Source organism: Phascolarctos cinereus, unplaced genomic scaffold (genome assembly GCF_003287225.1).
Source record: "Phascolarctos cinereus isolate Bilbo 61053 unplaced genomic scaffold, phaCin_HiC Scaffold_4;HRSCAF=312, whole genome shotgun sequence".
Lineage (NCBI taxonomy): Eukaryota > Metazoa > Chordata > Mammalia > Diprotodontia > Phascolarctidae > Phascolarctos > Phascolarctos cinereus.
The window spans coordinates 325098072-325113044 of NW_027555847.1; the positions used below are offsets into that span (position 1 = coordinate 325098072).

At 42.5% G+C, this 14973-nt stretch overlaps 1 protein-coding gene across 2 annotated transcripts in view; it reads left to right on the forward strand.

The window, feature by feature from the left end:
* CD180 (CD180 molecule) overlaps positions 1–11679 on the forward strand; it is a 39778-nt gene extending 28099 nt beyond the window's left edge. The window contains exons 3-4 of one of the 2 annotated variants that reach the window (XM_021007237.2): positions 3738–5045; positions 11407–11679. In XM_021007237.2, the coding sequence (XP_020862896.1) occupies positions 3738–5045; positions 11407–11569 (1471 nt within the window). In that variant the 3' untranslated portion in view covers positions 11570–11679. Of the gene's footprint in view, positions 1–3737; positions 10334–11406 lie in introns of those variants that run through there. The other variant, XM_021007236.2, reaches the window with a different exon arrangement.
* The last annotated feature ends 3294 nt before the right edge of the window (positions 11680–14973 follow it).

The window sequence follows — 14973 nt, forward strand, 5'->3', positions numbered from 1 at the left end:
TTGGTTATCATAATTATGTGACATTTAGTTTTGCCAACTTCTATCATTTGACATTTAAGGAAACTGAACTTCAGAGAGATTAAAACCCACAGTTGCATAGACAGGTTGTATAGACAAGTGGCTGAATCAAGATTTGAATGCAGGTCCAGAGATTACAAATCCAGCACTCATTTTGGCTATGCTACATTACTTTCATAATAGCTCCTAAAGGGCAGATATTATCATTATTATTATTATTATTATTATTATTATTATTATTATTATTATTATATTATTGTCATTTTTATACATAGAAAAACTGAGAGCCAAAGAAATGAAAGAACTTGCCCAAAGTCATTAAGAAAATATTGTTTGAATTCAGTTTAGAATCCAGGTCTTCTGACTCTTAGTCTAGTTAGAAGTGTCAAATAAGTGGCAGCAACTCAAGTGCAGCCCAATCAGATTAAAATGTAATTGGGAAATATTGAACAAAATAAATAAGTAGAACATAGACAATGTTAATAGGTGGTTTTCTAACACGCAAACTGCAGGGATCCTTATGGGTGCATTAGTGACCCCTATTTCTATTTGAGTTTGACATCACGGGTTTGGGTGTCCTTCTCCAGCCTTTTTTTCCACCTTCCCCCAGGCTCTCTTATGGACCTTTCCTACAGGAAGAAAGTGGCAAAAAAAAAAAACCCACTCTCTGGGATTACTCTTGAAATTTGCTATAAATTTCCTGTACTTTCTGCCTAAATCCATGGAATTTGCAAAGACAGTATTACCAACAACTTATATTTCTGTGTCCCTTTGTGGTTTACAAGGTATTTGACATACTAGTAGGATACTTTCTCCTCACAATAACCCTACTGAACAAGTAGAATGTTCCCTTTTACAAATGAAGAAATTAGAGATCAAAGAGGTTAAGTGATTTGTCCAGATTCACACAGCTGGAAGCTTCAGAAGCCAGATTCAAACCTGGACATGTCCTGGTTATCACGTCTGGTATTCTTTCCTGGTGCTAGGACTGACCCATTCTGACCAGGGGTTTAAAAAGTGGGTGTCACTTTCATCTTCATCATTAAAGAACTCCTGTTAAGCACTGACTGGTGCATCAAGCTGCACAAGGAGGGAGACAGTGGGGTATGGAAGGAGGGAGCTGGGAGTAATGAAAAGCACCCTGGATTTTGGTTGGAGAAAAAGGATCCTGGTTCAGATTCTGCCACCTATTCATTATGTGACTTTGAGCGAGTCATAGGAGCCTCAGTTCCCTTTTCTATAAAAGGAGGGTATTGGACAAGATGATTTCTAAGGTCCCTTCTGGCTCTAACACTCTGTAATGGAAGATATGGCAGACAGTGGCACAGGACTGCCCAGCATAGCATGCCCACAGCAAAGCAGGCACCGGGCCCTATGAGCAAATCAGAATTGCAATAGCTTAAAAGAAACATGAGATGCACAAATTTAGAGACATTTCCATTCCAAATGTTATGTACAGACCATTTATGCCTAACTTACGGTAGAGCCTTCAGAGGTCATAGAGGTCTGATCGGCCATAGTCGGACACACTTCACCCTTCACCTGACATGGTGATGTCATTTTGGTCTGCTTTGAGTAAGAAGGACAACAACCAAGCAACCAACATTCTATAAAGAAAAAGGATTATGTAGATTTGGCACCAAGAACTATAAAAAATTATGACTGTGCCCTGGTGCTAAGTGGCCCATGCTAGAAGATCTGCTGTAGCTACCCAGAGAACTACAGACAACACAAGTGTTAGCTTGTTAATGTTGACCCTCCCCAAACCCAGAAATGATACCTGGGCCCAGTGCATCCTTTTGCAGGAAAGTGTTTATCTGCACAAAGGTCCAATGGACCCTGGTCAAGCAGAGGGAACTGCTCTTGGCTGTTCAGATTGGGAATAGTAGTTATTCTACTTCCAAATAAGCAGGAGAAATCAAATCTTTTCCAAGTAGAAACTAGTACGTTGTCTTTCTTTGGATTTCTAACTCACAGCTACTGAAGCTCTTCCTCTGGGTTTCCTTGTTTTGTTTATTCTGCTTATCATACATATAGGTAATAGAAATGGTAACTCTAAGTATGATAATCAGTCAGCAAATATTTATTAAGTACCTGCCAAATGCTGGGAATACAAAGAAAAGCAAAAGACAGTCCCTGCTCTAAAGGCACTTACAATCCAATGGGTGAGACAATATGCAAACAAGAGGGCACAGATGTGTTGCTTGTAGCATAAATTGGAAATAATCAACAGAGGAAAGACACTAGAATAAAGAGGGGCTGGGAAAGGCTTCCTATAAAAGTTGGAATTTTAGCTGGGGCTTTCTGGAAGCCGGGGAAGCCAGGAGGCTGAGAGAAGGAGGAATAGCATTCTAGGCATGGGGGACCGCCAGAGAAAATGGCCTGAAGTCATATGATGGGAGTGTATTGATAAGCAGAATAAGTAAAATAATGAAATCTAAAGGAAGATAACTACTTTGGTGGTTCAATTAAAATATCATCACACTTGGAAAAAGAGCTATTAGTGATGCAAATATAAAAGGACTATAAAACTAATAGTACTTTCTTGACAGATTGATATTTCATTTTCTTTGAAATGGCAGTTAATATTCCTTTGCTCTGGGGTAGAACTGACCCATCCATTTGCAGATAGGTCTCTGTAGAAAGACTATGTGGTCTAGTGCAAAGAGTGCTGAAACTGAAGTAAAAAGGAGTTAAATTCTACTTCTACTACTTACCACCTGTGTGACTATGGGTTAATCCCTTACTTTCTCTAAGCCTCAGGGATTGAATCTGAAAATGGGAATAATAATGATAATACCTCCAGTGCTTAGCTCACATGTTGTTGTGAAGCTTCAGTGAGAAAATGCTAATAAAGTGGTTCCAACCTTTAAAGGGCCATATAAATCTCAGTTGTTGTCATCTGCCCCAGCAGGTTCTTTTCCACCCATGTGTGGCTGGTCCTTTCCCTTTGGGCTCACAGACCTTCCTTTTTTATCCTAGACCTAGTGGATCGCTTTTGGGGCTGCCTCCCTGGTTCATTGAGTCTTACATTTGCTTTTAAGCATTGTTTAAGCACAAAAGCATCACCAACTGACTTGATGCTCCAGCAGCAACTGGCATCAGACATCAGCCTCAATGAATTCTCTGACGAGTCTCTTTTTTGTCATGTAGCTGCAGCATTTTCTCTCCTCTGGATGGCAAACCAAAACCCTCCAGCAAATATAGGCTGTAGAAAGGTAGGGCATTTGAGAAGCATTTCCACTTGCAATGTCCAGAAGGGCGGCCCCTGTGAGGGGAGCAACAGTGTGAAGGGCGGGTTTCAGGATGTACCCAAAGGACTGTTTTAGTCTGGGAGGTAAACATGATAGCATGGAAATGTTGAACTTGGAGTCACAGGACCTGGGTTTGAATCCTATCTCTGCCACTTCTCTGTGTGACATTGGGCGAGCTGTTTAGTGTCTCTGGGCCTCAGTTTTTCATTTATAAAATAAGAGGCTTGGACTAAATGACCTCTAAGGTCCCTTCCAGTTCTAGATCTATGGTCCTATGGGCTGTGCCTCTGCATCTATCTATCTATCTATCTATCTATCTATCTATTATCTATCTGTCTGTCTGTCTGTCTGTCTGTCTGTCTGTCTGTCTATCTATCTGTCTGTCTGTCTGTCTGTCTATCTATTCATTTGTTTATTTATTTACTTCTAACTGATTGTTCTGTTCTCCTTTTCCTTCTTTTTAAGGTGTGAAATTAACTGGGTACATGAAGATGCTTTTGAAAACAATGATGACCTCAGCACCCTTGTACTGACTGGAAATCCCCTGATATTTGTGGCAGACACAGCTTTTCAGGGTCCTAGGGCCCTGAAGTGTCTCACCTTAACACAGACAGGCATGACCAGTGTTACATTTATCCCAATGCAGAATTTGGAAAACTTAGAAATTCTGCGTCTTGGTAGTAATCATCTTTCATCCATCCAACTCCCCTCAACATTTTCTGCTCGTAACCTGAAAGTCCTAGACTTTGAACTGAACGCCATACATCACATCACTAAGAAAGACATAGCATCCTTGAAACAGGCAACCAATTTAAGCCTTAACTTGAAAGGCAATAACATTCAGGACATTGAGGATGGGGCTTTCCACTCCACCACCTTCCAAAGCTTGAACTTTGGAGGGATCTTTGATGTTTCTACCGTGTTAAAGGGGCTGCAGAATTCCACCACTCAAACTCTTTGGCTTGGGTCCTTTCAAGATGTAGATGACCTAGATATAAGCCCAGTCATGCTGGAGGGGCTGTGTAATATGTCTGTGAAAGCCCTCAACATGCAGTTCCACCATTTCTCAAACTCAGCCAGCACCTTTCAATGCTTCATGGGACTCCACCAGCTGGATCTGACCCACACTCACTGGAAGAGTTTGCCCTCTGACATTGAAGGGATGAATCAGCTTAAGAAATTAGTGTTGAATCAAAACGAATTTGACAATTTGTGCCAAATCAATGCTGCTAGCTTCCCCTCCCTGACTCATCTTTATGTTAAAGGCAACATGCATAAGCTAGACTTGGGCACAGGCTGTTTGGGAAAACTCAAAAACCTTCAGCACCTAGATTTAAGTCACAGTAAAGTTGTCTCACACACCTGCTGTAATGCTCAGCTGAGGAGCCTGTCTCATCTGCAACATCTGAACTTGAGTAATAACGAGCCGCAAACTCTCCAAGGCGAGGCTTTTGGAGAATGCCCTCAGCTGAAGGTGTTGGATTTTGCCTTCACACATCTTCATACTGATGCTTCCCCAAGTCCTTTCCAAAATCTCCACCTCCTCCAGGTCCTGAATCTCTCTAACTGCCTTGTTGAGACCAGCAATCCTCAGCTCCTGGTGGGTCTGCAAGGCCTTCAGTATCTAGACCTGGGAGGCAATCCCTTTCAGTCTGGGATCCTCACAAAGGACAATCTGCTCCATCCTGTGGACAGCTTACAGGTCCTTATTCTGTCGTCCTGTGGCCTAACAGCCCTGGAGCGGCAGGCCTTTGGAGGCCTCGGCAGACTCAGGTACCTGGATCTGCAGCACAACAGCTTAACCAGCTTAGGCTTGGCAGCTCTTAGTGATCTCAAGGAAACTCATCTCAACCTGGCAGCCAATAGTATACGTATCATTCCACCTAATCTTCTACCTGTCTTTTCCCAGCAGAGCATTATTAATTTAAGTCACAATCCCCTAGATTGTACTTGTTCCAATATTCACTTTCTGACATGGTATAGGGAAAATCTACATAAAATTTCAGACCCCGAAGAGACCACATGTGGGGATCCCCCAGCTCTACGAGGGGTAAAGTTGTCCAGTGTAACTCTGTCCTGTGCCCTTTCAGCTGCGGGAATCTTCTTTTTGGTGCTATTTGTTTTGATGGGCATCAGTATGTTCACTTTCTTAATCCGACACTGTATAATTAGAAAATATGAAAACATTTAGGTTTGAAGGTTTCCAACAAAGGCAGGCATGCTAGCTGACCTTCTCAAAGTTCGTGTCCACTTCCTGCTTCCTCTAAGCAGCCTTTTCAGCTTGACTCCAGAGTCCGATGGGAATAAAGTACTTTCTTTTTCTTTGTGGTGGTGAACTCCTGTGCTACAGGCCACAAGAGGAGCTCACCACTGTGTGCCCAAGGTTGCTGGTGGTGGTGTGAGCTGGACAGACACTATTGAGAGAATGAAGTGTTACTGGTTGGCTGCCATCTTGCCCCACTCTTCTTCCACCAACAAGACTTAGGACATGACTCTTTGGTTCCCTCTGCTGGTTTCTCATTGCCCCCACTTCTCTCTGAGTCTAGGTTCTTCCATGACTTTGTTGCACGAAGAGAAACAAGTATTTTCCCCCAACCTCTCTTTCTTTCCCCACTGTAAATAGTATATAACCCTGCTTTTCCATTTTTTAAAGGTTTTTGTCTTTTGTTTTGTTTTGTTTGCTGTGTTTTTACTATAAAAGCCACAAGGACACAGCAAGAAATATTACAGTATATAAAAGATAATAGCAGGGGCAGTGAGGTAGCACAGTGGATAGAGCACCGGCCCTGGAGACAGGAGGACCTGAGTTCAATTCTGGCCTCAGACACTTGACACTTACTAGCTGTGTGATTCTGGGGAAGTCACTTAACCCCATTGTCTAGCCAAAAAAAAAATAGGGAAAGGAAGCAAGCTTATTTTGACAGTAAATCTCAAGGATGTTGCAAATATCCTGTGGATATAGCACCGGGGATAGAAAAAGAGGCAAAAGGCAGCCCTTGGCCTCAAGGAGTTCACAGTCTAGAGGGGCAGATAACAAACAAATATGTACAACAAGCTATATACAGGACAAATAGGAAATGAGAGGGAAGGCACCAGAATTAAGGGGAGCTGTAAAAGGCTTCCTGTAGAAGCTGGGATTTTAGTTGGGATTAGAAGAAGGTTAAGGAATATAGCAGGTAGAGCAGAGGAGGGAGAGGATTGCAGGCATGGGGAACAGCCAGAGCAAATATCCAGAGTCAAGAGATGGAGTGTTTTGTTGATGGAACAGCTGGGAGACCGATATCACTGCATCAAAGAAGACAGTATGTAAGAAGATTGGAAAGATAAGAGGGGCTAGGTTATGAGGGGCATTGAATGCCAAACAGAGGATTTGGTATTTGATCCTAGAGGAAACTGGGAGCCCCTGGAGTTTATTGAGTAGGGGTTGACATGGTCAGACTTCTGCTTTAGGGAAAATCACTTCAGTGGCTGAATGGAGGATGGATCGGAGTGGGGAGAGACTTGAGGATGATAGACAAACCAGAGGCTATTACAATAGTCCAAGCTTGAGGAAATGAAGGCCTGTACCAGGGTGGAGACAGTGCCAAAAGAGAGAAGGGGGTGTATTCAAGAGAAGCTACAAAGGTTATTACAAATGGCTCTTATGCTTCAAAAAGATCTTGGGTCGCATGACAAGTTCATAGGATAATAGGATCATAATTTTTTTTAGCTCAAAGAGATCTGAGAGTCCAACTCCTTCTTCATGCAACAAATAAGTGTTAGAGACAGGGTTTCAAACCAGGACCTTTGAGTCCAAATATAGTGTTCTTTGTACTGTACCATATTTCCTAGTTTTCCCTATAACCTAGGCTTTTGGGCTAGAGACCCATGGAAGACCTGTGCTAGCTCTTTGGTTTCTTGGTTAAGAATTGACCTAGCTTTCCCTAACTGGCCTCCGAAGAGCCTTCTAGCCTTAGTGAACATGCAGGCACCTCTCTGGGCTCCTGGGGATCTCAGTGACCTAATCTACATCTCTTTCTGTTGACTCATTCTTTATGCCCCATTGGTGGACCTGAAGCAAATTCAAAATTGCTAGCCAAATTCAATGGCTAGTTGTGTCCTTTTCTTTATCTACCTATTCAATTAGATTGGCATCTGGGTCTCCACCCCCCTCAGAGGTCATGTGATCAAGGATCATTCAGCAAGGCTGCAATGATCTCCATCCTTAAATTTTTTCCTCCTTCAAGGCAGCCTACTCGTCTGATTTTCCCCTGTTCAAACTCATGCCTTCCCTATTCCCTCATTTCACTTAGCTTCTGCTCCTCATTAATAGAGATGAGATAGCAGACATCTTAGGGCCAGTAAACAATGAGCATCTTTCCCTGGTTGAACTGTTTGCTTAGCTCTTGACAATCAGGTGCTCAGATTGATGTGTTATCAGATACCTTCCCTTCCTCCCCCAACCCTCCCATCCTTCTCCAAGGAAAAGAGATTGATTAGAATCCAAGGGTATCATTTTTAAAATCTTTAAAACACACAGAAAATAAAGGCAGAGCTCCCCCCATCCCCACCAAGGTCAACCTATGTCACTACTTGTTTATGCCTAAATCCCTTGTAATCCCACTCCTCTGTTGAATCTACTCAAAGGTTACCAACAACAGTTTAACTGCTAAATCCAGTGGCCTTTTCTCAGATCTCCCCTTCCTTGACCTCTCTGCAGTTTTTGACACTGATGACCACCATTCTCCTCCTAGTTACCTTCCTGACTTAGCTTCCATTACAGTGTCTTCTGATTCTCCTCCTATCTCCTCTGTCCTTTTTGCTTTTTCATCCTCTTCCCTTCCTTCCCCTACCCCCTGCCCCAGGCCTTAAGCATCAGTGTCCCTCTCAGGAGTCTGTCCTACTCCTTCTTTCTGATCTCATCCACAATCATAGATTCCATCATCACATCTTCACTGACCCCAACATTTGTGTATCCAGGCCTAATCTCTCCTCTGAACTGTAGGGCCTTATCCCCAATTTTCTGTTAAGTATATCCACCTGGCTGGCTTACTCTAGCACCTTAAATTAAATGTGTCCAAAATTGAACTCATCTCTCTCCCCTCTTGAAACTCTTCCCCAACCCACCCAAACCTGCCTCTCCTCCTAACTTAACCATCCTCTCATCCATCCGTGCTTGAACCCTCAGACTCAGCTTTCCTTATCTACACTTTACCCATATCCAATCTCTAGTCAATTCTTCACTACATCTTTTCTATCTTCTCCCTTCTCTCTACTCCCAGAGCTATCTTAAGACTGTTAGCACTTTCAACAATTCAAGAAACATTTATCAAGGACCCATTATGATTAAATCACTATATCACTGCTTAACTAGACCATAGTAAAAGCCTTCTCACTGGCTTCCTTGCTCCATTCCTCTCACCAATCCATCCTTCACACAGGCACTAAAACCACCTGTGTCCAGTAAGAAAGGTCTCACTTGGTCCTCCCCTGCTCAAAAGCCTTCAACTTTCCTCCGTTTCCTCCATGATAAAAGAAAAGCTTGCTTTGTTGATAATCTCTTGTAAGTTCTCTTCTCCCTGGGTTTTTAATGACAATTCTTGGTCATGGCTCTTTCTACTTGTCACTGTTCTTTGCCATAACAGCAACCATGTCCCCTACTCCATGCTTGATAACCCTAGAGCTCTGTCCTGGGCCCTTTTGTCTCTACATTATCTTCCTTGGTTATCTCATCAGCTCCTGTGAATTGAATTATTATATCTTTCTTTTCTTTTCTTTTCTTTTTGGCAAGGCAATTGAGATTAAGTGACTTGCCCCAGGGTCATACAGCTAGTAAGTGTCAAGTATCTAGTTTGAGGCTGGATTTGAACTCAGATCCTCCTGACTCCTGGGCTGATGCTTTATCCATTTTACTACCTAGATGCCCCTCAATTATTATTTTGACAAAAGTCAGTTTACATATCCATTGGCCATTTTTCTCCTGATCTCCAATTCCAAGTTTCAACAGCCTACCTGATATCCCTACTTAAATGTCTCAGAAGCACTTTGAACACAATGTGACCCAAACAAAATCCATTATTTCCTCCTCTAAATCCACCCCTCTTCCTAGCTTCCTTATTTTTGTCAGGTGTGCCATCATTCTTCTCGTGACCAGGGTTTATAACCTAGAAGTCAGCCTCTACTCTTCTCTTTCACCCACCATATCTAATCAGTTGCCAAGTCTTGTGGATTCTACATCCTCAATATTTCTGGCATCCACCTACTTCTATCTCAACACATCCCACCCTGCCCTGTTCAGTTCCTGGTCTCCTCTCAAGCTGGACTGTCGAGTAAGCCTTAAAATTAGTCTTCCTTCCAATCTCTCCCCTTTCCAATTCATCTTCCACATTACCACTAAAGCAGGACCACAACCTCCAATGCTCCTTTTAAATTAGAAAACCATAACTAACTAAAAGAAAGGCCACTCTGGAATAGTGGGAAGAAAACAGGATCTGAATTCCCAGGAGCTGGCCTTAAAAGCAAGCTCTGTCACTTACAACCTGTATGACCCCAATTGGGCAAATCATGTTACTTCTCCAGGCTTCCTCATCAATAAATTGAAGGAGGTAGACTAGATGACCTCTGAGGTCTCTTTCAGCTCTAAATCTATTGTCCTTTGAAAAAGAAAAATCTCAAATATGAACCCATTATCCAGGAGGTTCCATTATTCTACTCAGACCCTTAGGAGGACATGATCCTACAGAGTATGAAATACCCACAAGATTAAGATTCCAACCATGTTTCTTTTAATGATTCAGACCTAAGAAGGACCATTTCCTCTCACCTGAAGTTCTAGCTTTCCAGGTACAGGTAGCCCTTAAGTTATCATAAGCTACATTTGACACTGGCAACACTCTTTCCCATAGAAATAATATTATTACTAGATGCTTAAGCCATCTCACCAAGTCCTGTTCGATCCCTAAAGGAATAGGAGTTACAGTTCCTTGAATTTTTCAAGTCAAAAGATATTTACAATGAATATAGCCCCCAACCAACATTGCTGCAGTACAAGTTATTAAATAAAGAAAAAATAATAAAAACAATAGAGTTGATTAAAAGTTTATTTATCTTCAGTGCTGGAGGGGAAGAACACTTACTTTACAGAAAATGAAAAGGCAGATGGAAGGAGGGACTACGGGAACTATGCTAAGGAGGATCCTTGAGCACTTTCCAGGGCTTTGGAGATGGGCCTCACTGTTTTCCCTCCTTGTTTAATTCTGCCTTGAAATTGATGGCATTCATTTCCCATGGCCCAGGGAGTACTGCTAGCTTTTTTTTTTTTTTTTAGCTTTCTTGGCCTTAATTAAGGTCAAATAGAACAGAGGCAGACAGAGGGAGGAAAGGTTTTTCCCAAGATAACTAATTGGGCAAGAACCAGAAAACAGAGAGGAAAGAGAAGATTTATATATACATATATACATATGTATACACACGTATGTATAAGTACATATATATGTATATACACGTACATATACATACCCATATACACACATATGCACATATACATACATATATACATAGACACACACACACACACAGAGGAAGAGAGATTGCCCTCAGTGAAATTAACTGAACTGTGAGCCATGAAAGGTAGAAGGAAAAGACAACCCTGAGGTGTGCATGACATCCCTGAGGGGAGATAGAGGTTGTTGTTATTCATCCTTCATTTTCTAAAGAGGACCAGTGACATCACTCGCAATATCTTGACTTGGGCATGAATTGCATTTAAGTGAGGCAGAGCTACACAGAGTCATCAGCCTCACTCTATCCTCTAGAGTCACCTAAGTTCAATAGCCTGACAAAAGTCAAGATGCAGTAGATGACCTTGGCCTTTCCAGCAGACAAAGTAATCATTTCCAGAATTTTTTTTTTAGGCAATTGGGGTTAAGTGACTTGCCCAAGGTCACACAGCAAGTAAGTGTCACGTATTTGGTCTGAGGCTGTATTTAAGCTCAGGTCCTCCTAACTTCAGGGCTGGTGCTCTATCCACTGTGCCACCTAGCTGCCCCTATTTCCACAATAATTGAATGCTACTTACCCTTTGGGTGTTCAAGCCAATTTGGCCTACTTACCGTTCCATAAATATCCCATCTCCCTCCTCTTTGCCTTTGTACAGACTGTCCTTCATGCCTGGAGTGTACGCCTCCCACAAGCCTCTTGGAATCCTTCAAGGTTCAATTCAAGTGTTAGCAGCTACAAGAAGCCATCCCGATCCTCCCCTTGTTGACACCTCTTCCCTCCCCTCAATACTTTGTAAACATTTTGTATTTGCTCATTGATGTACATGTTTTCCCCCTACAAAATGTAAGTTCCTTGAGGAACTATTTTCAAACTATTTTCTTCTCCATATCTCCAGCAGTGCCTGGAGCATAAATGAGTGCTTAATGAATATTTTTGGCTCTTCTGACCTTTGCGAATGCTGGTCACCAACCCATATAATCGGTTTGGTTGCTAGGGGTGTACGTGGGGGTTGGGGAAGCAAGACCACTATTTATACGATCTCTTCATTATTTTAGGGCCTTCTTTACAGGTGTCTGTGCCCAGCATCAGCTATGAGTATTCCATTTGTTATTTCCTTTCAATCTGATTTCAGAAGCATTTTCCAAAGCAGAGTTAACCACTTGGCCCTCCCTCTCCATGTCATTACTACCTTGGAAAAAAACATCTTGAGGCAGCAGGTGGAACACTGGGAAGGACAGGAAATCCTTGTTGATGCCCCATGGATTCCATTTATTTTTTATCACTTGTCTTTTTCTATATTTCTGAAGGGACTTAAATTCTGGAAATAAAGCTGAAAGTTTTGCTTGGGGAGGGGGGAGGAGTGGAAGGGAGGTACCCCCCTTTTGATTATGTGATTGTAGCTTTGAATTATGCAACAGATCCACACCCTGAGAAGACACATTGAGAAAAAACACAGAGGCCCTGTCTGTATTGGTGCTGTCCTGGCAGATACAGCCTGTCTAGCTGTTCACTCCCAGGCAGGCTCTGGGGGAGCAGAGGACCAGCATGTGCACAGCTGTCCACATTCAGCCAGACTCACAAGACAATATTCCCCAAACTCGCATGGCAGGGAGCCCTAGTTCAGTCCCCTAACCTTTGCTGGGGGAAAAACAGGGGGCCCAGTTCTAATGAACTGAAGGTTTTCATTGATTCAGTGAGAGGTGGTGGCTCAGCTCTCCAAATGCCATAAAGAACAAAATACCCTTAATGATGAATACGTTCCTGCAAAACAAGCTTGACGTTAATATTTAGGTGGTCTAGGGAGCTTTAGATTTCTCCATCTGGAGTCAAAAAGGTGTTGTTCAGTTGTGTCTAACTCTTCATGACCCCATTTGGGGTTTTCTTGGCAAAGACACTGGAGTGGTTTGCCATTTCCTTCTCCTGTTCACTACAGATGAGGGAATTGAGGCAAAGAGGGTTAAGTGATTTGCCCAGGGTCACACAGCTAGTAAGACTCTGAGGTCAGATTTGAACTCAGGAGATGAGTCTTCCTGACTTCAGGCCATGCACTATCCACTGTGCCACCTAGACCAGAGTTCAGATTTGGCCTCAAATACTTAGTCTGAATCCTGAGCAAGTAAGTTAATTAATCTATTTGTGCCTTAGTTTCCTCATCTGTACAATGAGGAAAATAATGACCCCCACCTCAGGACTGCAGTGATAATAAGACAATATTTGTAAAGGACTTTACAAACCTTAAAATGCTATTCAAATGTTAGCTATTAGCTATTGTTAAAGATGAGGCACAGAGCTATTTTGCCTGAGGCAGCTAGGCATACACTGAGTAGAGCCCTGAACTTGGAATCAGGAAGCCCAGAATTTGAATCTTGCCTCAGACTTCTACTAGCTGTGTAACTATGGGCAAGTTACTTTTTCCAACTCAGTTTCATCATACGTAAATTTTTTTTTCTGTTCCTGCTGCCTTATTTAACCTCTTAGGTTGCTGCCCTTTAGCACTTTTAGCACCTGTCTATTTTTCCTTTATTGTGGACCTCCACCTGTCTAGACATACACTTCTATTTCACAGGGCTGAGAGTATCAATGGAGGTGATATTTGCAAAGCATTTTGCAGACCTCGAAGTGCTATATTAACAGTGGCTATTATTTTGAATTCTTTAGGCAAATTCTATGTTTCTGTGAAGTGCTAAGTTGACAGACAATGAAGGCCCCATTAATCCTGTGCAGCCCTATCTTGCTCAGATAAGGTAAAGAGCTGAGAGCAGGAATTGGGAGGTTTAGCCCTGGTTTTCCTGCCCTCTTCTTTTCCTGGGTGTTAATCAAGGGATTAGTTAATGCCCACAAGGAAAGCTTCATTACTTTTGGCAAAAGGAAAATTCTCCTTCTGTGGATGGATGCCAACAGATATTGCCCCTCTCTGTGCTTCCTGGCACCCCACATCTGCACCAGCAGGGAGGCTGAGCTCACTTATGCTCTTAGAGGTCAGTTCTGGCCCCTCACCCGGGAAACATAAAATGAACCCTTCCCCCAGCAACCTTTTAGCTTAATATTCAGCTTCATTTTTCCAGGCCTGTTACTTGGAAACCATTGTAGTCAGATCTTTTGTCGGGGTCTTTCACCTTTGTTCTCCAGTCTCTGATCTTGTTTTTTTGAATTTTTAAAAAATTCCTGCTGCCTTATTCTCCTGGGTTGTGGCCCTTGCTTGCCTGGGTGGATCTGCAGTACCTTTCTGTTCTTCCTTTAATTTGGACTCCTGCCTGCCTAGATCTACACTACTCACTGACTTCTCTGGCCTTGTCAGCGGTTCCACCTGACTTAAAAGTTTGTGGCAGCCCTGTGTCTTTTCTGACACAGCTTCTGGTCTGGACTTCCTAGGACCACCCTGCCCGAAGTTCTTGTATGGCTTAAGCTCCAACAAAAATTAATTGCTTATTACGTGCCAAGCACCTTGTAGAAGAGAGGCCTTTTCATAGCTCAAAACCTAATGGGGAATACGACACATACAAAAATAACAAAGGGGGCCAGGGAAGTTTCAGGAATTTTCAGGAATGGCAGGCCACTCATGTTTCTTTCTCCCCTGTTTCCTACAACATAAAGCTGGCTAAACTGGGCTCCTTCTTCCACAGGGAAGAGGGAGAGGACATGCAGACAGAAACATGTAGAATGACTGACAAATTCATGGAAGCAGGAATTCTCCCAAACCCTGCTTATCTTCTTCTGATTTATTCACATTATTGTATTCAGAGGTACCTGAGGTTTACTTACCTCAGATGAGTACATTTGTAAAAGGCTTTGTCTTGTTTAGTAGTGTCCAATTCTTCATGACACCATTTTGGGTTTTCTTGGCAAAGATTCCTGAGTGGTTTGCCATTTCCTTCTTTGGCTCATTTTACCGATGAAGAAACTAAGGCAAACAGGATTTTTGTGACTCGCTCAGAGTCACACAGCTAGTAAGTATCTGAGGTCATATTTGAACTCAGGTCCTGACTCCAGGGCTAGCGCTCTATCCACTGTGCCACCTATCTACCTACCTGTCTATCTCTGCATAAAACCCCATGGACCCTAACATGGGCCATTGCGAATTGACATGAAGAGTAGGATTTCTTAAACTTTTTTTTGTGTTATGGACTCCTTGGAAAGTTGGGTCACTAACACCTACTGACTTCTTTTAAACAATATTTTTTTTCTTTTTTTACCAATTCATTTTGACTTATCAACAATCGCT